The sequence below is a fragment of the Pituophis catenifer genome, unplaced genomic scaffold (assembly GCF_029215685.1).
Source record: "Pituophis catenifer annectens isolate HBS135680 unplaced genomic scaffold, rPitCat1.0.hap2 SCAF_15, whole genome shotgun sequence".
NCBI lineage: Eukaryota > Metazoa > Chordata > Lepidosauria > Squamata > Colubridae > Pituophis > Pituophis catenifer.
Window position 1 is genome coordinate 19,672,667 of NW_027256895.1, and position 24,097 is coordinate 19,696,763.

General features: G+C 43.8%; 1 protein-coding gene across 1 annotated transcript; it reads right to left on the bottom strand.

The window, feature by feature from the left end:
* Nucleotides 1–8,840: 8,840 nt before the first annotated feature.
* On the bottom strand, nucleotides 8,841–22,154 carry LOC139324543 (vomeronasal type-2 receptor 26-like). Its single transcript, XM_070954255.1, has 6 exons — nucleotides 21,937–22,154; nucleotides 20,406–20,691; nucleotides 14,027–14,881; nucleotides 12,236–12,463; nucleotides 9,830–9,956; nucleotides 8,841–9,739 (listed from the first exon to the last, which is right to left on the bottom strand). Exons 1-6 carry the CDS (start codon nucleotides 22,152–22,154, stop codon nucleotides 8,841–8,843), a joined length of 2,613 nt encoding a protein of 870 aa, XP_070810356.1.
* Nucleotides 22,155–24,097: the final 1,943 nt, after the last annotated feature.

Here is a 24,097-nt window from a genome sequence, read left to right on the forward strand (position 1 = left end):
GAAAAACAAGATATGAGTTTATATAAATATATAAATGGGTGTAGGCATTTACTGTATGTAGATCTGGGATCCTCAAACTTTTTAAACAGGGGGCCAATTCACGGTCCCTCAGATGTGGGGGGAGGTGGACTATAGTTTGATTTTCCTAATGACCAGCTGTGTGGGTGTGGCTAAGTGATCATGTGAGTGGTGGGCCCACCTGGGTGGGTCATGTGCCCTCCCCCGCCATTGACCTTACCTTCTACCATGTTTCCCCAAAAATAAGACCCTGTCTTATATTTTTTTGCCATGGAAAAAGGCACCAAGTCTTACTTTCGAGGGGTGTCTTCCACTAACTCACCACCCAGTGGCATCATCAACAGCCCCACCTAGCAGGAGCCCGCTGTTGGCCTATTTGCTCTGTGGCCACTTGTCAGCCCCAGCCTCCATTTCAATGGTAGAGGCTTTCAGGAATGGCCTCTGCAGCCAAGAAACGGGCTCTGGATTGATCCATGAGTCACCCCCGGCCTTCATTTCACCATCAGAGGCCCTTCAGGAAAGGCCTCTGCAGCTGATGATAGAGTCCAGATTGATCCCAAAGGTGACATGCACAAGTGGGAGCAAATGACTTTAGAAGTGGGCTGGCAAGGCAGGTGTTGGGGTATTCAAGGCCTGGTAAGTAATTTTTACCAACGCGCCTCGCCCCATCCTGTGCATCTCATAATGGGTGGGGCTTAACTAGGGCTTATTTTTGGGGTAGGGTTTACATTAGGTGCACATGGAAAATCAAGCTAGGCCTTACTTTTGGGGTGGGTCATATTTTTGGGAAAACATAGTAGTTCCAACCTGCAAGGCTCATGAAGGTAAGGCCTGTGCTCGGCTGCTGGGCAGGGGATGGCGGGTAGGCAGGGCGATGTGATCTCGCACAGGCTGGATTAATTGCTTCAGCAGGCTGTTGTTTGAGGACCCTTTGCTATAGATGGATACTGTTGATTCCATTCCATTCTAATTATTTTGATGCATTTTGAATCAGTGATGACTTCTGGAGCCTACCTGGATGAGTCCCTACAGTTTTCTTGGCAAATTGATTGGGAAAGTATTTACTACTTAGGGATGAGAGAGTGGTTGGACCATCTCCCTGAGGTGGTTTGTACCTTAGGCATGACTCATACTCATGGTCACAATAGGCAGAGCCATAATCAAGCAATAAGTAACGTACGTTGCATGTTGGCAACAGAATTGGTACTCAGAGTCAGTATCTTAGAATTTAAAATGTACAGCTTTTAAGGCACAGTTGTCTTTGTATCTGCAACACTGTGCAGAAGAAAACATTTAACATTTTTAATATAAAGTTTATTGTCATTGTACCTATATACACAGTATACTCATACAACGAAATTCACATAACATCCAGAGACCAAGCCCAACACATATGCCAATCCTCAGACACAACCCCACCCATCAAAAATTTCCCATCCCTGAACCACCCAAACATCCACACAGCAGACCAAGTAATACTATCCAACAGCTCACTGATGGTGGCCCTTTAGTTCATTGTTGAGTGCAATTATAGCTCTTTTGACTTTAAACATTCTAAATGTGTCTGGAACATACAGTAGAGGTAGTCCTCAACTTACAACAGTTCATTTAATGAAGGTTTGATGTTACAACGGCATTGAAAAAAGTGGCCTATGACTGATTTTCACACTTATGACCATTGGTCACATGATCAAAATTACTAAGACACTTAGTAACTGGTTGATATTTATGATGGTTGCAATTTCCCGGGGTCATGTGATCATTTTTTATGACTTTCTGACAAGCAAAAATCAATGGGGAAGTGAGATTCACTTAAACCTGTTACCAACAAACAACTGCAGTGATTCACTTAATAACTGTGGCAAGAAAAGTCATGAAATGGGGCAAAACTCACTTAACAGAATTGGGACTTATTTAGCAACAAAAAATGTTGGGCTTAATTGTGGTCATAAGTTGAAGACTACCTGTAGTTCTTCCCCTTATGAATCAAATATCTTATGATTCTATCAGAGGCTGTTTGGGCTCATAAGGAAAGATCTGAAGAATGGAGTTTCACAGAAGATGATGACTGAAAATAAATACCAAGATATTTAAAACCCTAGATTTGCTCAGTTTGATAGCTGTGGATCTTCCAGAAATGGTTGTCTGCTGTGCTTGCGTGGCAGGTGGGGCATGTGTGGGGGTGCGCATGCATGCACAGGGCATGTGTGGGGCACATGCAGGGGGCACACATGCATGGGGGGCAGAGTGCATGCAGGGGGCACACATGCATGCGCAGGGGGCAGGGCGCATGTGGGGGCCATGCACACATGTGGGGGGGTGCATGCACGGGGCCTGGGCATGCATTGCATTTTGGGGGGTTCAGGCACGTGCCCTTTGGGCACTTGGTCCAGAAAAGGTTAGCCATCACTGCTCTATACAATCAATATGATCTTCTTCATTTAACAGAAGCCAGACTTGGACTCTCTTGGTTACCAGACGTTTGAGGTTCATCAAGGGAGAACAGTTGACCAAGGGAGGCCACTGTTCCTCAGACGGCTGGATGTGAGTCCCTTCTTGTGAAGTGGGGTCATAGGGTGCAGTTGGGCTTGCTAGTCACATACCTGGCTCCCTGCCATGTGGCAGCAGCCCTGCCTGAGCTGCTTGATGTTATAGCCGCGGTGGCTGTTGACACCCCCAGGCTTATGGTCATGGGGGATTTTAACCTGTCATCAGTTGGCGAGACATCTGAGGTGGCTCGGGAGTTCATGGCTTCCATGACGGCTATGGACCTGACCCAGTTAATTTATGGCTCTACTCACATGGGGGGACACACACTGGACCTTGTTTTTGTCTCTGGACAGTGGTTGAGTGATCTCGAGATAGGGGATATAGCGATTGAACCCTTGTCATGGTCAGATCACTCCCTCCTTCGCCTGGACCTTTGAACTGCCACACCCCGCCGCAGGGAGGCGGAACCGACCAGGTGGTTCCGCCCCAGGCGCCTGATGGATCCTGAGAGATTCCAGATGGAGCTTGGGCCATTTCCTGAGGTTCTAGCACACGACTCGGCTGAGGACTTAGTGGCCGCCTGGGATAGGGCGGCAGCTGATGCTTTAGACCGAATCGTGCCTTTGCGGCCTCTGACCCGGCACCGGTCTCACCTGGCTCCTTGGTATACTGAGGAGCTGAGGGAGATGAAGCGCCGGAAAAGACGCCTAGAGAGCAGTTGGAGGGCTAGTCGTTCTGAATCCGACCGAACACTGGTAAGATCTCATATTAAGAATTACCTAGTGGCGATAAGAGTAGAGAAGAGTAACTACTTTTCTACTCTTATTGCGTCATCAGATAATCGCCCAGCCGCCCTGTTTAGGGTGACCCGCTCTCTGCTCCATCAAGAGACACGGGAAGACCCCTTGGAGGGTAGAGCTGAGGATTTTGTACAATATCTGTATGACAAAATTGCTCAGATTCGTGAACAGCTAGACTCTGACTGGATTGATCCAGAGGAGATGACAGGGGCAGGTCCTGAGAATATTATTTGGGAAGAGTTTGATCCTGTGACTCCCGAAAGCGTGGACAGGATACTGAACAGACTAAAGGCGACCACATGTTTATTGGACCCGTGTCCATCCTGGTTGGTACTGGCCTCCCGGGAGGTGACACGAGGCTGGCTCCAGGAGATTATAAATGCTTCTTTGAGTGAGGGTGTCTTTCCCACCGTCTTGAAAGAGGCGGTGGTGAGGCCCCTCCTCAAGAAGCCCTCCCTGGATCCAGCTGTATTAGCAAATTATCGTCCTGTCTCCAACCTTCGCTTTGTTGCAAAGGTTGTTGAGAGTGTGGTTGCACGACAACTGCCTCAGTACCTGGATGAATCGAATTATCTAGATCCGTTCCAGTCGGGATTCAGGCCCGGGTACAGCACAGAGACAGCATTGGTCGCATTGGTTGATGATCTCTGGAGGGCTCGAGACAGGGGTTGCTCCTCAGTCCTTGTCCTATTAGACCTCTCAGCGGCTTTTGATACCATCGATCATGATATCATGCTGCACCGGTTGGAAGGGTTGTGGGTGGGGGGCACTGTTCTACAGTGGTTCTCCTCCTTTCTCTCTGACCGGTCGCAGTCTGTGTTGACAGGGGGGCAGAGGTCGACCCCGAGGCCCCTTATATGTGGGGTGCCACAAGGATCGGTCCTCTCGCCCCTTCTATTCAACATTTATGTGAAGCCGCTGGGTGAGATCATCCGTGGTTTTGGGGTGAAGTACCATCAGTACGCTGATGACACCCAGCTGTACATCTCCACCCCAGACCACCCCAATGATGCCCTCGAGGTGATGTCCCGGTGCCTGGAGGCCGTACGGATCTGGATGGGGAGGAACAAACTCAGACTCAACCCATCCAAGACCGAGTGGCTGTGGCTTCCGTCGTCCCGATATAGTCAGTTGGCACCATCTCTGACTATTGGGGGCGAGTCGTTGGCCCCCACAGATGGGGTTCGCAACTTGGGCATCCTCCTGGACCCACAGCTGTCTTTTGAAGAGCATATGACGGCCGTAGCCAGGAGGACTTTTTATCAGGTTCGCCTGATTCGCCAGTTGCATCCCTTTCTGGATCGGGACTCGTTACGCACGGTCACTCACGCCCTTGTCACCTCACGCCTGGATTATTGTAATGCTCTCTACATGGGGCTCCCCTTGAGAAGCACCCGAAGGCTCCAACTGGTCCAGAATGCGGCCGCGCGGGTGGTAATGGGAGCAATGTGGCGCTCTCATGTAACCCCCCTCCTGCGCGAGCTGCACTGGCTCCCAGTGGTCTTCCGGGTGCGCTTCAAGGTTTTGGTTACTATCTTTAGAGCGCTCCATGGCTCAGGACCAGGGTACTTATGAGACCGCCTCCTGCCACCAATAACCTCTCACCGACCAGTTCGCTCCCATAGAGAGGGACTCCTCAGGGTGCCGTCGGCCAAACGATGTCGACTGACAGCCCCCAGGGGGAGAGCCTTTTCTGTGGGGGCACCTACCATCTGGAACGGGCTTCCCCCGGAGTTACGAAACATCCAAGACTTACGCATATTCCGCCGAGCCCTGAAAACATTTCTATTCCAACAAGCTGGTCTGGCCTAACTCTCCCTTTTTAATTGGCTTTTAAACTGTCTTTTAAATTGGGTTTTAAACCTCTTTTAGATAAATTTGGATGTTTTTTAATCTTTGAGCCTAAATTACTTAATCTGTTTCTTAATAGTTTTTAACTTCTATATGTATTTGTATTTATTATGGCTGTTCACCGCCCTGAGTCCTTCGGGAGTAGGGCGGTATACAAATATGAAAAATAAATAAATAAAAAATAAATCAAACAGCTCTGGAACTCTTAACTTATCACAGCTTTCCCTAAGTGCACAATTACAAAGGGAAATGGTGGTTAGAGCCAGGCACTGCAGCCTCAATCTACAGGTGAAACTCGAAAAATTAGAATATCGTGCAAAAGTTCATTTATTTCAGTAATGCAACTTAAAAGGTGAAACTAATATATGAGATAGACTCATTACATGCAAAATGAGATAGTTCAAGCCTTGATTTGTCATACTTTTGATGATTATGGCTTACAGTTGATGAAAACCCCAAATTCACAATGTCAGAAAATTAGAATATTGTGAAAAGGTTCAATATTCTAGTCTCAAAGTGTCCCACTCTAATCAGCTAACTAAGCCATAACACCTGCAAAGGGTTCCTGAGCCTCTAAATGGTCTCTCAGTCTGGTTCAGTAGGAATCACAATCATGGGAAAGACTGCTGACCTGACAGTTGTGCAGAAAACCATCATTGACACCCTCCATAGGGAGGGAAAGCCTCAAAAGGTAATTGCAAAAGAAGTTGGATGTTCCCAAAGTGCTGTATCAAAGCACATTAATAGAAAATTATGTGGAAGGGAAAAGTGTGGAAGAAAAAGGTGCACAAGCAGCAGGGATGACCACGGCCTAGAGAGGATTGTCAGGAAAAGGCCATTCAAAAGTGTTGGGGACTTTCACAAGGAGTGGACTGAGGCTGCAGTCAGTGCATCAAGAGCCACCACACACAGACGGATCCTGGACATGGGCTTCAAATGTCATATTCCTCTTGTCAAGCCGCTCCTGAACAACAAACAACATCAGAAGCATCTTACCTGGGCTAAAGAAAAAAAGAACTGGTCTGTTGCTCAGTGGTCCAAAGTCTTCTTTTCTGATGAGAGCAACTTTTGCATCTCATTTGGAAACCAAGGTTTCCTCCAGAGTCTGGAGGAAGAATGGAGAGGCACACACTGCAAGATGTTTGAAGTCCAGTGTGAAGTTTCCACAGTCTGTGTTGATTTGGGGAGCCATGTCATCTGTTGGTGTTGGTCCACTGTGCTTCATTAAGTCCAGGGTCAATGCTGCCATCTACCAAGAGATTTTGGAGCACTTCATGCTTCCTTCCGCAGATGAGTTTTATGGGGATGCTGACTTCATTTTCCAGCAGGATTTGGCACCTGCCCACACTGCCAAAAGTACCAAAACCTGGTTCAATGACCATGGGATTAATGTGCTTGATTGGCCAGCAAACTCGCCTGACATGAACCCCATAGAGAATCTATGGGGCATTGCTAAGAGAAAGAAGAGAAACATGAGACCGAACAATGCAGAAGAGCTGAAGGCCGCTATTGAAGCATCCTGGTCTTCCATAACACCTCAGCAGTGCCACAGGCTGATAGCATCCATGCTACACCGCATTGAGGCAGTAATTTTATTTTATTTTATTTTTTATTTTTCATATTTGTATATTGATGCAAAAGGGGCCCAAACCAAGTACTGAGTACATATGTATGCTTATACTTTTCAGAAGTCCAATATTGTTCTATGTACAATCCTTGTTTTATTGATTTCATGTAATATTCTAATTTTCTGAGATTGTGAATTTGGGGTTTTCATGAGCTGTAAGCCATAATCATCAAAAGTATGACAAATCAAGGCTTGAACTATCTCACTTTGCATGTAATGAGTCTATCTCATTACATCAGAGCCTGGATAGCTCTGCAGACAAGGCACTGTAATTTAACACCAGCTGTCTGCAATTAAAGTAAGTTCGAATCTTGCCAGGCTCAAGGTTGACTCAGCCTTCCATCCTTTCTAAGGTAGGTAAATTGAGGAGCCAGTTTGTGGGAGCAATAAGCTGACTTAGTATAAAATATACAAAAGTATGAAGGCTTAACGCACTGTAAGCCACCCCGAGTCTCCGGAGAAGGGCGGCATATAAATCAAATAAAAATAATAAAAACAAAAATAAAATAAAATCTCATATATTTGTTTCACCTTTTAAGTTGTATTACTGAAATAAATGAACTTTTGCACGATATTCTAATTTTTCAAGTTTCACCTGTATTTTAATCTCATTTTGATCAGTGAAAAAGTTAATAGAATGAACATCAACATTTAGAGGAACCAGAATGCTCTCATCACCTGGTACGTAGAGTTACTGTGTGTCTCTCATTCAAGTGCTATCATACACTATGTATTCAAACAGATCATTCCAGATCATGGAAAGACTGTTCTGTAGAGTGATTTATAAGAGTGAAATCCTAGAAAGAGACCATTATGCAAATTGGATGTTAGCATGTATTGGGTCTTTTAAATTTATTTTGATTTGCGAGTATTATTTTTTGGCTGGAGATTTCATTGTTCTTTGCTACTGAGGAGAAAACATAAAGCAGTGATGGCTAACCTTTTCCGGACTGAGTGCCCAAAGCTCACGTACATGCACCCGAATCCCCAAAATGCAATGTGTGTGTGGCCCCTGCACATGCATCCTGCCCCCTGCATGCATGTGTGGCCCCCCGCATGTGCCCCACCCCCCGCACATGTGCGGCAAAGACTCAAAACCAGCTGGCCGGTGGGAGGCACATGCACATGTGTGGCAGAGCTGGACTTGGGCAATGGCTCGCATGCCCACAGAGAGGGTGCTGCGTGCCACCTCTGGCACACGTGCCATAGGTTTGCCATCATGGACTTAGGGGCATCTGGAAAAAATTTTTTGAATTTACCACACTTTTTGTTAGTGACCATTGCACATAATATACAAAGACAATTCCTAGTGTCTGATTGTTTCAGAAACAATTTATAGTCGCTCCCTATTTGAATGAAGGGCTCCTTTATATTTAATCTCCACTTCCTTTTTACACATTCTAGTGTGCACATGATTTGAGATGACTAGTAAAGACAAATTTGTAATTCACACAAAATCTATATATTTGGTGAAAGACTGTTACACACAGAAAAATAGTAATCAATAAATTAAGAAGGAACAAATCCCATTGGTTAATAAAAAGAACTAATAACTCCTCCATATATTCTCTCTATATCCACTACCATGTTTCCCGTGGGTCCCAAAATAGGCACTAGGGCTTATCTCAGTTTTTTTACCCATGTACAGGAGGCCCAGTTCTTCTGCTTGCTCACAGTGGGGCAGTAGGCTGGCTGTGCAGGCTCTTAAGTAGGGCTTACTTTGGGGGTAGGACTTATATTAGGTACATACATAAAAATCATGCTAGGGTTTATTTTCAAGATAAGTCTTATTTTTAGGGAAACAGGGTAGTCCCATACTGAAATATGACAATCAAACTGTCACTATTATTTACACTTTATAAGGGCCTATTTATATTTGCCTTTCAGAAGGAAAAAAAAAATCAAAGCTATTCAAATTTCAAAGGACAGGGCATTCATTGCAACATGGAAAGTCAATCTGCTGCACATTGTTCTCTGGCTTAAATGTGCAAGTGAGGAACACATCCAACATTTACAGTATGTATAATGGATATCAGGCAAATAAAGAGGTTTTTCTAAAACTTCCTTTTTATCAGCTGATGTTTATTGTTCAGTTCAGGTCTCATCACAATGATAAAACACTTGGGGAAAAAGATGCATACCAATAAGCCAGCACTTGAAGAGATCATAGCGAAGATTTCGACTGCCAGCATATATTTTCCCCTTGTGCTTAGATAGGTTGGAATAAAGCACAGCCAAACACTGCAGAAGACCAACATGCTGAAGGTGATGAATTTGGCTTCATTGAAACTGTCAGGTAAATTCCTAGCTAGAAAAGCAGCAGAGAAGCTAACCAGAGCAAGAAAACCCATAAAGCCCAAAACACAGCAGAACATGACCGAGTCTTCATTGCACTCCAGGATAAGTTCTTCAGACATTGACTGTGCATCAAAATCTGGATATGGTGGGGATGTTATCAGCCACACAGCACAAAAACCTATTTGAGCAAAGGAGCAGGATAGAAGAATGAAACTGACTATTCTTCCACCCACCCATTTCTTCAATCTGGAACCAGGTTTGGTGGCCATGAATGCTAGAACCACAACAAAGGTTTTGGCCAATACACAAGAAATTGCTATAGAAAAGATGAGGCCAAAAGCTGATTGTCGAAGAAGACACACAATCTTATCAGGTCTTCCAATAAAGAGAAACACACAAAGGAAAGAGAGGAGGAGGGAAACTAGGAGAAGGTAGGTGATATTCCTGTTGTTGGCTTTGACAATGGGAGTATCTTTATGTTTCATGAAGATTGTGATGACCAAAGTTGTCATTAAAGAAAAACAAAGGGAAAGAACAGTCAGACTGATCCCTAAGGGTTCCTCAAAGGACAAAAAGGTGATCCGCTTTGGAATGCACATATTTTTGTCAGGATTTGGATATTGATCTGCTGGACATGGAGAGCAGTTATCCATGTCTGAAAAACAACACAATAGAGAGGATATAGTGGATTATACACAGTGCTGCACCCAGTGGCTTAGTCCCATTACATTTGAATTTTTCCTACCCTTCTCCTTTGATATTTTCCCTTCTGGACACAGAAGGCAACCATAGCAGCAAAATGACTCTCCTTCTTTCTTGGCCTTGCTGTGTCCTGCCTCACAGGGATCATTACACAAAGATAAAGGTTGTACCTATTCACAAATAAAGAATAATATTTTAAGATACAGATAGCAAAAGAAGTTCTTGGAGTGATACTGTTACTGGGGAATCAACAGATTAAAAAGGGAGTGATAAACTATCAATCTTCCCATGTAAACCAGATGGAAAATATGACCAGATTTGCCTGACTAGGTGTCTCAATGGCTAAGACACTGAGCTTGTCGATCAGAAAGATCAGCAGTTCGGCGGTTCGAACTGTACAGGTCTCCTGCATGAGCAGGGGGTTGGACTAGATGACCTCCAAGGTCCCTTCCAACTCTGTTACTGTTATATATTCTTTTATGAGCTAATTTCACATTATTGAAGAGCTAGTGATTTCCCCACTTCTGTTTTGCAACCTGAAAAGTTTGAAAAATTCCTTTTTACATTTCTTTCTCTGCCCATTATGCAGCTGTGAGCTATACCCTATCTTAACTGGTTGTTCCCTAAGTAGCATTTCCTCCCCACTCCACCCTACCCACCTTCCAAGGTCATTCCCACAAATCACTCCATAACAAATGTGAAGTAGCATGAAGACTTTGACACCGAATGTTCTGCAACTGACTTATTAAAAATCCAAGGTCTTCTGAAGCTCTCATGGATCCACCTTTTCCAGCACCTTCCCCAAAAAGAGATTAGATACTCAACAAAATTTGTTCCGTATAGTGTGGTCCAGTGATGACGTTTTTAGAAAGAGGCAAACCAAGTCATCTCTAATAGGGAATGGAACACTCAAAGAAGAATTAATCACCATTAGAACCCACTCACACATCTCCCAGGCACTTCAAATGCCGGGAGGGCAGGGGTGGTTCTCAAAAAGTTTAGCAAAGGGTTATCTCCCCAGTTGCTGGGTGAGTGTGGCCATGGTGGATGTGGCCTAATCACCATCCTGCACCACAGTGGAGGGGGCATTTTTGCCCTCCCCAGGCTCTGGAGGATTTACTTGAGCCTCTGGAAGGGCGAAAACGGCCTCCTTAGGTTTCAGAGGCCCTCTGGAAGCCAGAAACAGGCACATTTCTGGCCTTCCTGAACTTCCGGTAGGCCCATTTTTCACCCTCCTTGAGCCTCTGTGCTCAGTCTGTACTTACCTGCATCCAAAACGGGCCACATAGGGACTCCTTGGAGGGGCAGGGCAGGGTGGGAAGGGCCAACCAGGAGTAGGATTTGGGGGTTCTCCGAACTGTACAGAATCTAAGCTAGAGGTTCTCCTGAACCCCTGCAAACCCACAGCAGGTCACCCCTGCAGGAGTGGTATGGGTCTAAAGAGCAGATGTCTGAACTCACACTCTCAAGGACCCTCAGGTTCAAACTGTTTCCAGATCATTGGGCAAGACTTCTCCCCAGGCAACTCTTCTGGCTCTGCAACAATGTTGGCATCCCACTGCAAGCAACTTCATTTGACAGATGCTGAGCAAATTCCATCTCATATCCCTTTATTAAAAAAAAGGTTTTGTGTTGCCTGACACGGGGCTGTGGGGCAGCTGTCTGTGGATGCAACAAAGGCAGAGAAGTACTAATGTTTTCCTCCCCTTGCCACCACAAAGGCTTTAATAGCAATTCTAAACAATGTTTGGTTTGTCCTTCGTTGAGTGTCAATAACATTCTAGATTTCTCTTCTCTCATTACATCTCTTTCCATGGACCATGGGAGTGACAGGATCTCTAAGAGAAGATAGATTGCATGGGTGCAATCTCATCCAATTACTCATCTGCCCTCTTATTCAAGTGGCAACCAAGGTTTTGGATGGACTGTGGAGCAGATCAATAGGATCAATTGATCCTCCCTCTGAAACATATCCAGGGCCATCAGTCACTGGGGATGGACCAATCTAATGGGACTAGATTCCCCACAGTAGATACCAGCAACAGAGCATTCCATAAATATCAGGGTGTGACCTGGTCATAACAAAGGAGACACCAAATTTTCCCCAATTTCAGATCTATAGCCACAGCTCTGAAATGAGCACTGTGATAGGTGAGCACTGTCATGATCTGGGATAAGCACATGGCTGTCATGGTGGCCATGAACTCCCAAGTACAATATTTCATGTCAAATATTTGAAATGTAAACATTCTTTTAGATAACCCCCCCCCCCCCTTCAGTAATTTGTACTTAGGTAAGCATAGAGACAATACTATGGTACTTCTAGATAGATAGATAGATAGATAGATAGATAGATAGATAGATAGATAGATAGATAGATAGATAGATAGATAGATAGATAGATAGATAGATAGATGTAGGCAGACAAATATAGATTCATACATCTAACCTGATTAAAGCCTACTGGCCATGTGATAAAATCCACAGAGATGTTGAAAAACATGTCTGGAGGAGCTGTAGGATCTATTGCTCCAACTTTGATTCTAAGAAAGGACTGGTTGGGGAATGTGATCCAGTTGATAATATCAAATCCACCAATGATTTTCCCATTTTTATCAAAGGAAATCTTTTCTCCAACAGTGTTATTGAATGAGATACTTCTCAAAAAGGAATGAAGCTGCAATATAGAGGGAGGGATCAAGCGAGCAAGCGAGGGAGGGATGAAGGAAGGAAGGAAGGGAAAAAGGAAGGATTTTTTTTGTTTGCTTTTATTCTGGTTTGTACACCAGCACCAAACAGATAATACAGCAATGTCACTGAAATAAAGGGAAAATACAATATTTCTTAAATAAAATTAAAAGTTATATAGAAATACATAATACAAAATTATATAACCAAATCTATATGAATCTACAATACAATGCAGTATTGAACAGATGACTATAGACAAATGCAAAAGTAATAATTGAATTTCAAAAGGGTAAAAATAAGGGCATTATAGAGGAAACCTTTTTTTAGAGGTGATATTGCACCTGTAATATCCAGAGTCTTAACAATCACTGTCAACAAGTCACCATTTAAGCACCAAGTTGAAAGGTGACAGATAGTCAATTATATAATGATTGATTTATTCTTTGAAATGAACAGGCCTGGAAAAGAGTGAATTATAACAATCTGTGTGTCTTTCTTGAGTAAGGATCACATTATTATTGTTGTTGTTGTTATTATTATTATTATTGTTATTGTTATTATTATTATTATTATTATTATTATTATTATTATTATTATTATTATTATCATTATTATTATTGTTATCATTATTATTATTATTCCTTTTTCTTCCATTCAAGGTTTGGTTGAGAACAACCTAATCTAGAAACCTGTTGAAAAGTGGACATGAAGGTATTTTGAACAATCAAACAGATATGTTTTACTGTTTATTTTACTTTTAATCTGTGACTGAATCTTATAGTACGTTAGATTTCTAGGACATTGAGTGCATAGTATTAATGTTGATGTAAACTCTCCATGCAACACATATAAAATAAAGGGCTGCTAAGCACTGTTTCAGAGACATCACCCTACCAACAAAAGCATGTATAGTCAAGGCTACAGTTTTCCCAAGTGTAATGTAGGGCTGTGAAGGTTGGACCATAAGAAAGGCTGAGTGCCAAAGAATTGAGGCCTTTGAACTACGGTGCTGGAGAAGACTCCTGTGAGTTCCTTGGACTGCAAGGTCAGTCCTAGAGGAGATCAACCCTGATTGCTCTTTAGAAGGTCAGATCCTGAAGATGAAACTCAAATACTTTGGCCACCTAATGAGAAGGAGGGACTCACTGGAGAAGAGCCTAATGCTGGGAAACATTGAGGGCAAAAAAAGAAGGGGATGACAGAGAATGAGGTGGCTGGATGGAGTCACCGAAGCAGAAGATGTGAGCTTAAATGGTCTCCAGGGGATGGTAGAGGACAGGAAGGCATGGAGGAATGTCGTCCATGGGGTCGTGATGGGTCGGACATGACTTTGTAACTAACAACAACAAAAGCACTGTTTCAATACATCAGTTGTAGGTAGTGGACATTTGTAATTTTAATGTGAGCATGTAAATATTTGAATGGATTAATCCATTACTATATTTTAATTTGAGACCTAATTTTAATACCCTTGGAGAATATGGTTTATTAGATTTTATGGCAACTACAGACAAGGAAACATTTTGCCTTTATCTGCTTAAGATCTTACCTGCCACCACAATTTGTGATTCTGAAACTGTTGCTTTCTGTCTTTTGCTATTGTTTTTCCCCTGGATTTGAATAAATACAATGATTGCAAAGCATGTGCCACAGCATAGACTGCATTGTAAATATTGTAGCTCTGGCCACTCATGCGTGCTTCAAACACAGATGTTGGAAGGGTTTCAAGGCTCTCCTGTCCAGTACATTTCTTCTCAGATGTCTCAGTTTTTGAGTTTGAGAAGAAACAACCAAATGCCTGTTCCCAGAAATCTTTCCGAAAATGATCATGCTGGTTATTGGTTGGATTTAGGTTCTGAAGAAATTCCTGGAAGTCTTGGATTTCTTTTGTGTGAACTGCAAAGGATAAAGCCCCATGTAGGAAATGGATGTCCCAAAATTTTTGAAAGGAATTGGAAGTATAATCTGTTTGAGCTGTTGTAACCAAGATTTTTGTCTTCTTTGGTATATCCTCCACTTCTGACAATTGGAGGTATGTTCTAAGTAATGATATAGATTCAATTTCACCATACAAGATTACAACATTGGCTGTGCTGTTCATGAGAACTTGATATACATGGACTCCTTCACCTACTTGATCATTAAAATCAATGTAAAAATCTACCTTAGGGAACTTTTGTATGAAATCAAAGCAGATACCATGCTGGGAAAATGTGGGGAGCATCTCCTGTACAAATTCCTCCCCCTTGTCATCATTCACAACAAGAACTCCAATCCAGACCCATCTAAAATACAGCAGTAGTTGCAAGAGGCCCCTACGTTGGTGGGATTCATCTGGAAACATTTGTTGGAAGAAAACTGCTTGAGTCTCTTTATCCATGACTGGGGCAGAGCCATAAGTCAACTAAAGGAAGCAAAGACAAAAGCAATTGTAAAGGTCTACAGTAGTGGCCAAAATTGTGGAAACCTTTTGGGAAAAGTGTATGTTTGAAGTTTAATGGCTGATAACACCACTTTTTTTTTTTTTTTTTTTTTTTGGAGTTTCAAGATAATCATATTCCACTGCTGGAATGGCCTGGGAATAGCCCAGACCTTAACCCAATTGAAAATCTATGGAGCTGACTAAAGAAACTTGTTAGTCAGAAGCGACCCAGTGGGACTCCTCCCACTGCAGTGAGAGGGCAGTGGAGTCCAGCTACCGGCTTTGAGATCCATCTTGCTCCAACACCTTAGACTATTTATCAAACTCCTGACCAGACTTTTTACCTCTCATCTATGTATGGCTTATACCACGACAGACCTGCTTGCGCTGCGAGATGCCCCCCTCTCGTGGCGATGGCCTTCCACGTTATCAAAGGCCTACCTTAAGGACGGGCTTTGGAGCCCTGAGAGGTGGCATGTTTCAAAGCGGGGATTAAGGGGTTTTTTAACTAGGGTTTTTAATAATTTTTTAAGGGGAACCGGGAGGACGACCAAAGGGGATGGGGGGGATAATCCACCAAGGTCAGAGCCGAGCCCGGCACAGGGTAACGGTTTGGAGGACATTGGACGAGGGAATGGGGAGGGGCGGAGGGAAATACCATCTGCACGGTGGTTGGGAGAGGCAGATATGGCGGGAGCAGGGGGCCACATCATGTGTTGGGGACGCGCACTCGCTGTCTGAGAGCAATTGCGCGCCCCGGCCCCCAAGGCTCCCCTCGGATACTAGGTGGCTTAGATACTCAGGACCTGGGCCTGCGGTTGATGCTGTGCAACGCTAGGTCTGTGGTAAATAAGGCCCCCCTCATTCACGATCTTATCCAGGAGGGGGGAGCGGACCTGGCAGGTATTACGGAGACCTGGTTGGGACCGGAGGGAGGTGTCCCTCTGGTCGACATGTGCCCACCAGGTTTCAGAGCATACCATCAACCGAGAGCCCAGGGGAGGGGCGGGGGGGTGGCGGTTATTATTAAAGAAGGTCTTGGTTCGAGGGAGACCACTGTGCCTCAGATTGCTGGATGTGAGTCCCTCTTCGTGAGATGGGGTCATGGGGTTCAGATGGGCTTGCTGCTTGCGTACCTGGCTCCCTGCCGCGTGGCAGCAGCCCTGCCTGAGCTACTCGACGTGATAGCCATGGTGGCAGTTGATACACCCAGGCTTATGGTCATGGGTGATTTCAACTTGCCATCCGTTGGTGAAACGTCTGGGATGGCTCGGGAGTTCATGGCTTCCATGATGGCCATGGACCTGACCCAGTTAGTTCATGGCCCCACTCACGGGGGGGGGACACACTCTAGACTTGATTTTTGTCTCTGGCCAGTGGTTGAGTGATCTTGTTATAGGGGATATAGATATGGAACCCTTGTCATGGTCAGATCACTCACTCCTTCGTCTGGACCTTCGTACCGCTACACCCCGCCGCAGGGAGGCGGACCCAATTAGATGGGTCCACCCCAGGTGCCTGATGGATCCTGATAGGTTTCAGATGGAGCTTGGGCCAATTCCTGATGATCTGGCACACGACTCGGCCGAGGACCTAGTAGCTGCCTGGGACCAGGCGGCTGGTGGGGCCTTGGATCGAGTCGTGCCTTTGCGGCCTCTGACCCGGTGTCGATCCCTCGCGGCTCCTTGGTTCACCGAGGAGCTGAGGGAGATGAAACGCCGGAAAAGACGCCTAGAGAGCGGTTGGAAGGCCAGTCGCGCTGAATCTGACCGAACACTGGTAAGGTCGCATATTAAGACCTACCTAGTGGCGATAAAGACGGCAAAGTTTAATTACTTTTCCACCTCTATTGCGTCATCAAGGAATCGTCCGGCTGCCCTGTTCAGGGTAACCCGCTCCCTGCTCCACCTGGGAGCGCGGGAGGATCCCTTGGAAGGCAGGGCGGAGGATTTCGGACAATACCTGCATGACAAAATCACTCAGATCCGGGGGGACTTGGACTCTGACTGGGTAGATCAGGGCAGGGTGATGAGGAATAGTCTTGAGAATGTTATCTGGGAGGAGTTTGATGCTGTGACTCCCGATGATGTGGACAGGATTTTGGGGAGACTTAGTGCGGCCACATGTTTACTGGACCCGTGTCCCTCCTGGTTGGTACTGGCCTCCCGGGAGGTTACACGAGGCTGGCTCCAGGGTGTTATCAATGCTTCGTTGAGTGAGGATTACTTCCCCGCGGCCTTGAAAGAGGCGGTGGTGAGGCTTCTCCTCAAGAAGCCGTCCCTGGATCTGGCAATATTGGCCAACTACCATCCTGTCTCCAACCTTCGCTTTCTGGCGAAGGTTGTTGAGAGTGTGGTCGCGCGACAGTTCCTGCAATTCCTGGAGGAAACATCCTATCTGGATCCGTTCCAGTCTGGTTTCAGGCCTGGGCACAGCACGGAAACGGCATTGGTCGCGTTGGTTGATGATCTCTGGAGGGCTCGGGACAGGGGTTACTCCTCTGTTCTGGTCCTGTTAGACCTCTCAGCGGCTTTTGATACCATCGACCATGGTATCATGCTGCATCGGTTGGAAGAGTTGGGGATGGGGGGCACCGTGTTACGGTGGTTCTCCTCCTTTCTCTCCGACCAGTCGCAGTTCGTGTTGGCAGGGGGGCAGAGGTCGACCTCGAGTGCCTCAGGGGTCGGTCCTCTCGCCCCTCCTGTTTAACATTTATGTGAAGCCACTGGGCGAGATCATCCGTGGCTTTGGGGTGAGATACCATCAGTACGCTGATGATACTCAGCTGTACATCTCCATCCCAGGCCACCCCAACGATGCCCTTGAAGTGATGTCCCAGTGCCTGGAGGCTGTATGGATCTGGATGGGGAGGAACAGGCTCAGGCTCAACCCTTCCAAGACTGAGTGGCTGTGGTTCCCGGCATTTCGATATGGTCAGTTGACTCCATCACTGACTATTGGGGGCGAGTCTTTGGCCCCCACAGAGAGGGCTCGCAATCTGGGAGTCCTCCTGGATACGCAGCTGTCCTTGGAGGAACATCTGATGGCTGTAACCAGGGGGACCTTTTATCAGGTTCGCCTGATCCGCCAGTTGCGGCCCTTTCTTGATCAGGATTCCTTGTGCACAGTCACTCATGCCCTCGTAACCTCTCGCCTTGATTACTGCAATGCTCTCTACATGGGGCTCCCCTTGAAGAGCACCCGGAGGCTCCAACTGGTCCAGAACGCAGCAGCGTGGGTAGTGACGGGAGCAGTGTGGCGCTCCCATGTAACACCGCTCCTGCATGAACTGCACTGGTTCCCGGTGGTCTTCCGGGTGCGCTTCAAGGTGTTGGTTATCACCTTTAAAGCGCTCCATGGCATAGGGCCTAGCTATCTTCGAGACCACCTACTGCCACCGACAACCTCCCACCGACCCGTGTGCTCCCACAGAGAGGGCCTCCTCGGGGTGCCATCAGCCAAACAATGCAGGCTGGTGACCCCAGGGGGAGGGCCTTCTCTGTGGGGGCACCCACCCTCTGGAATCAGTTGCCCCCTGAGATAAGGAGAATCCATGACCTCAGTGCCTTCCGCTGTGCCCTTAAAACTTTCTTTTTTCAACAAGCCGGGCTGGCTTAATTTCTTTTTAAGGGTTTTTTAATTGTTTTGTTTTGTTTATCGTTTTAATTAATGGGGCCAAATCTGTATATATTTTTTAACTGTGTTTTAATATTTGTAGTTGATGTTTTTATTTGGCTGTTCACCGCCCTGAGTCCTCAGGGAGAAGGGCGGTATACAAATTCAAAAATAAAAATAAAAATAAAAATAAAAAAATAAAACCCAGTTAACAGAAGCAATCATTCAATCACATTATAACAGCTGCAGAACTAAAAGATTTGGTTCACTCCATGTGAAGACTTTGTAATTTATGCTAAAGGTTACCCAACTAAGTATTAACTGACGTGATAATTTTTGTATATTTCATTTTTTTCTATTGTGATAATTTTTGTACATCTCATTTTTTTTATGTTTCACTTTTCTTTTTTATACTGTAACTGCTATTCTAATAGCAAATCCGTTATAAAAGTTATTGCATTACGTTTTTGATTAAATTATCTTTCCATTGATATATAATTTTATGGTACTACTCCAAAAAAAAAAAAAAGTGGGTGTTATTAGCTACTTTTAGAAAATACACTTTTCTCAAAAGGTTTCCACAATTTTGGCCACTACTCTATATGAGCCTCTGAAAATGCATTGAATATTTTGGTGTTTTTGAGCTTGTGTACTGAAACATTGTCCACGTAGCTGTATTCATTTCCAAATAGCTACCCTGGTTTTAGTCTTAGTAGTCAAAAAGTATTTTGGGATTTGTGCATGTGACTGTAAAACTTATTACTGTGTTATTTTTTTAAGGAATAAAAAAATGACTATTCTAGAAAAGGAAAGAATAGGCTCAAACCAGGGGTGAAATCCAGCAGGTTCTGATAAGTTCTGGACAACCGGTAGTGGAAATTTTGAGTAGTTTGGAGAAATTTTGAGTAGTTTGGAGAAATTTTGACCAGCTGGCCCCAGAGTGGGGTGGGAATGGGGATTTTGCAGTATCCTTCCCCTGGAGTGGGGTGGGAATGGAGATTTTGCAGTATCCTTCCCCTGCCATGCCCACCAAGCCACGCCCACAGAACCAGTAGTAAAAAAATTTGGATTTTACCACTGGCTCAAACCTTAAGTTCTGGAATTGGGGAATATTTCACTCCAATAAAAGAGAATGTTTGTTGCTCAGTGGGTCCTTGGTGGTCTCTGAGCTTGGTTGTTTTCTTGCAGATGTTTCATTACCCAAACTAGACTAGCACTGATGATGTTACCTAGCTTGGGTAATGAAATGTCTTCAGCAAAGCAAACATGCTCAGAGACCACCAAGGATCCCTCAATGTTTATCTTTCTCAAACATACCCACTGTTTTTTGTGGTTTATCATTACTATTCTAATCCAGTCAAGGAGAAATGAATATCAAATAGTTCCCTTTAATATTTTCTACTCATTTTAGATACACTATTGTCCTATCCATGAAAGACCAAACCACCTAAATTTCACTAGGTCCTTTTTTTCTCAACCCCTCCCCCCAAAAAACTGTACTTTACTTCCTCTTTCAGTCATGAATGCATATTCATACTTCAAAAACAAAAAAACCCCACCTTCCTTAACTTTAACCTTTCTTTGGCGTTTGAATTTAATTATTTCTCCCAAGCTAGAATATTTAACTTTTCATACTTTTGCTATTAAGCCAAGCATTTGATTTCTCTAATGCCTTGTCTTCATCTGTGGCCATTAATGTTCATTGAATTATAACAAACAGATGCTTGTGTACCATCTGACTTCAATTCTTCAACATGAAGTATCACTCATCTTTTAAGCTTCTGTTCTGACTATCTATGAAAAGGTTGAATATCGTCTGAAGAGCTTTATCACAAAAGCAAAGCGTTCTAGGCTTCTTCAGGTAGTGCCATACATACTCAACATATCGTACCTGAGGAACTTTATAGATGCACAGGACAGTTGCCACATAGAGACAGATGTCAGGCCCTCCAATGACTGCAGCTAAAGAGTTTGGGACCCCACAGTTGTAGTTAGGGATGAATCTGCCCTGGGTGAAGAGAAGCACCATTGAGGCAAGGTAAATCCAACTTGGACTGAAATTGCTATTATAAAGGTGGAAGCCCAGAGTGACATTGGGTAGGATCTGGGTACTTTCATTGATCTCCTTGAGAGCAAATGCTAAGGCAAGGATGTGCTGATAATTCTGAAAGGATACTCTGTAACAAATGTTACATAATATATTAAGAGACTGATTTAGAATATGGGATCTGCAATCTTTCAGTACAACATTTAGTTGAAGGTAGTTTAATGCAATATATATATTACTCTTCGGCTAGGATTAAGGAAAATGTTTAGGGGGGAAAATGTAGCACATATATATTTTTAACAAAGCAAAACAAAGCAAATACTGGTTAGAGGTTGGAAACATTATTTTGTAATATATGGAAAAAGCCTCGTAGCAAACAACAGATACTGTTCCTAGGAATTCAACCATCTAGGAATCAAAATCACGTAAAGTATTAGTACCAGTTTATAAAACCTTAGTAAGACCACACCTGCAATACTGCATCCAGAATTTTGATGACCACATTACAAATAAATAAATAAATAAATAAATAAATAAATAAATAAATAAATAAATAAAGTTGAGGCTTTGGAAAAAGTGCAGAGATGATTAAAAGTGCAACTAAGATGATTAAAGATCTGGAGACCAAAACACATAAGGAACAGTTGCAGAAACTGGTTATGATTAATCTAGAAAAAGAAAGACTAGGGGTAACATGATAGCAGTGTTCCAATATTTGAAGAGCTGCCATAAAGAAGAGGGGGCCAACTTATTTTCCAAAGCAGCAGAAGGCAAGGCAACATGGAAACTAATCAAGGAGAGAAGCAACCTGGAACTAGGGAGAAACTTCCTAACAGTGAGAACAATTAACCAGTGGATTCTCATTATAGTCAAATGAAAGTAGCTGTATTTTGTTACTAGAAAAATCAATTGAAAAATGGTAATAATTTCTCATATAGGTCACCCAGATTTTATTGGTAATTACATTTTCATAAGTTATTTTGGATTCTCATTCTATACTTAGAAATAATTTGATATGACTATTAGAATAGAATAACAGAGTTGGAAGGGACCTTGGAGGTCTTCTAATCCAATCCCCTGCTTAGGCCTTACACCACTTCAGACAAATGTTATATTATATTATTAAGGGAATTTTAGCTTTTTTAAAAAAAATGATTGATCAAATTTATTTGCTGCCATCTCACTAAATAAGTGACTGTGATTGTCTTACATGTAAAACATTTGAACAGCTTGAACATACACCAAGATATTCTTTTATAAAATGAATGCTTCAGGTATTCTTTTTTAAAATTACGACTTTCAAGAAAATATTTTGAGCATCATGTGAGTAAACAGCAAGATACAGGGCTTGATTATGAATTAAAAATGTACTTACATAAGCCCATCTTGAAGTTCCTGAGAAGGATGATGGATAAAAGAAATGGAATCAGAAAATGTTGAGAACACAGAAATAATACCAGCAATATTAATGTCTCCAAGCTGATGATAGGTGTGCCGAATATGAAGAGGCTCCTGAAAGTTACATTGAAGGCTAGGATTCTTGCACACCACTTCAAACAATACTACTAACAGCAACTCCACAAATACTAACATCTTCCATGAGTGTCTTATTTCTGTGTACAAATGCTTCTGTCTGCAACAAGATCTTTGAAGTGGATCAGACTGACTTCGCTTCCTGAGATGTTCTTCAGACAAAATTAGAGAATGAAATATACTATCAAATCGATTCATAGAGCTTTGGGGCTCCCAGCCATGGGTTGAAATAGGATGATGACAGTAAATACCATTATTCAGTGTCAGTTGCTCCTATTTTCATGGAGTCCCATAGGATTTGGAAGAGACAAAAAAGGCTAATTTCTTAATGATAATGAGACAGTCACATATGTGAACATCTTCAAAACATGAGAGCTTCCAGAGGCAGGAACCTATGTGTTGCAAGACAAAAATATAATTATTAGATCCATAAATCAAAATAGAGATGTAAATACAGTGTGAAGATAGATAGATAGATAGATAGATAGATAGATAGATAGATAGATAGGTTTCTAAACAATGGAAGATTAATGATATAAGTCCACCTTGGAACCGCAGAGGGCATCCAGAGGCAGGAATGCATGAGCTACAAGTCAAAAATAAATTCAATTCAATTGAAAAACAAATAAACTTTTTGGGGTGGGGGGGAATAAAAATAAAAAATGTACAATAAAATAATAAGAGCCGAGGTGGCGCAGTGGTTAGAGTGCAGTATTTCAGGCTACTTCAGCTGACTGCTAGCTGTAGTTCGGCAGTTCAAATCTCACTGGCTCAAGGTTGACTCAGCCTTCTATCCTTCCGAGGGAGGTAAAATGAGAACCCAGATTGTTGGGGTCAATATGCTTACTCTGTAAACTGCTTAAGGAGGGTTGTAAAAAGCACTATGAAGCAGTATATAAATCTAAGTGCTATTGCTATAATATGGTTGCATAAGTATTGTCAAACTAATATTTTTTTGAAGCACCTTTTGATTTTACGATAGCATCCAGTCTTTTGCATAGGAGCCCATCAACATGGCATATCTTGCCTTAGGAATCTTTGCCCTTCTCTTCTTAGCCAAAGCACTCCAAATTTGTCAGATTGTGATGATATCTCCTATGAACTGCCCTCTTCAGATCACCCCACAGACTTTCAATTGGCTTTAGGTCCAGGCTCTGGCTGGGCCATTCCAAAACTTCAATTGTCTTCTGGTGAAGCCATTCTTTTGCTGATTTGGAGAGAAGCTTTTGGTCCTTGTCATGTTGAAAGATGAAAATCCCCTTCATCATTTTAGCACAGACCAGAAGGTTTTGTGCCAAAATTGACTGATATTTGGAACTGTTCATAATTACCTCTTATGATGACTCCTTTGGATACTTCCTCAGATACCTCGCCAGATGTCATTTTGCTCTGAGCAGCTGTCTGTGAGAGATTCGACCAGGGGTGGGTTTCACTTACTTTTACCACTGGTTTGCCACATGTATGCACTGTCTGCGCATGCACCGGCCTTCCTTGCATGCGCTTTGCTTGCTCATGCACCTGCCACGCATGTGCCTGGCCTCAAAAACATGCCTAAATAGCATGACTTGGAGCCAGGGTGGGTGGGTGGGCAGGCCCACCTGCGATTGCTGCTACTGGTTTGCCCAAACCAGTGCAAACCGGCTGAATACCACCCCTGGATTTTACTGAGGCAAGCTGCAGCAGGACAGCCCTGAGGATTTGGTGGGGAAAACACACAGCTGTAGCTGGTCAGTAATGAGGAAGAGGAACTGCCTTCTGCACTGATCCAAGAACACCTAAGGCAGGGAAGGTCAGCCTGATTACTTGTGAGGAGGCAGCCTCATCCCACTTAATGGGCTGCACCAGAAGCTGGCTATTTAGCACAGCAGACAGATGGAGACAATGCTGGGAACAATCTGTTCATTTCTTAGCTGCGTGTTTCCTGGTCATTGTGATCCCTGCCTTGCTTTGGATTGACATGTGCCTTGTGAACCCTCTTGTATTTGGATTTAATTTTGCCTGGA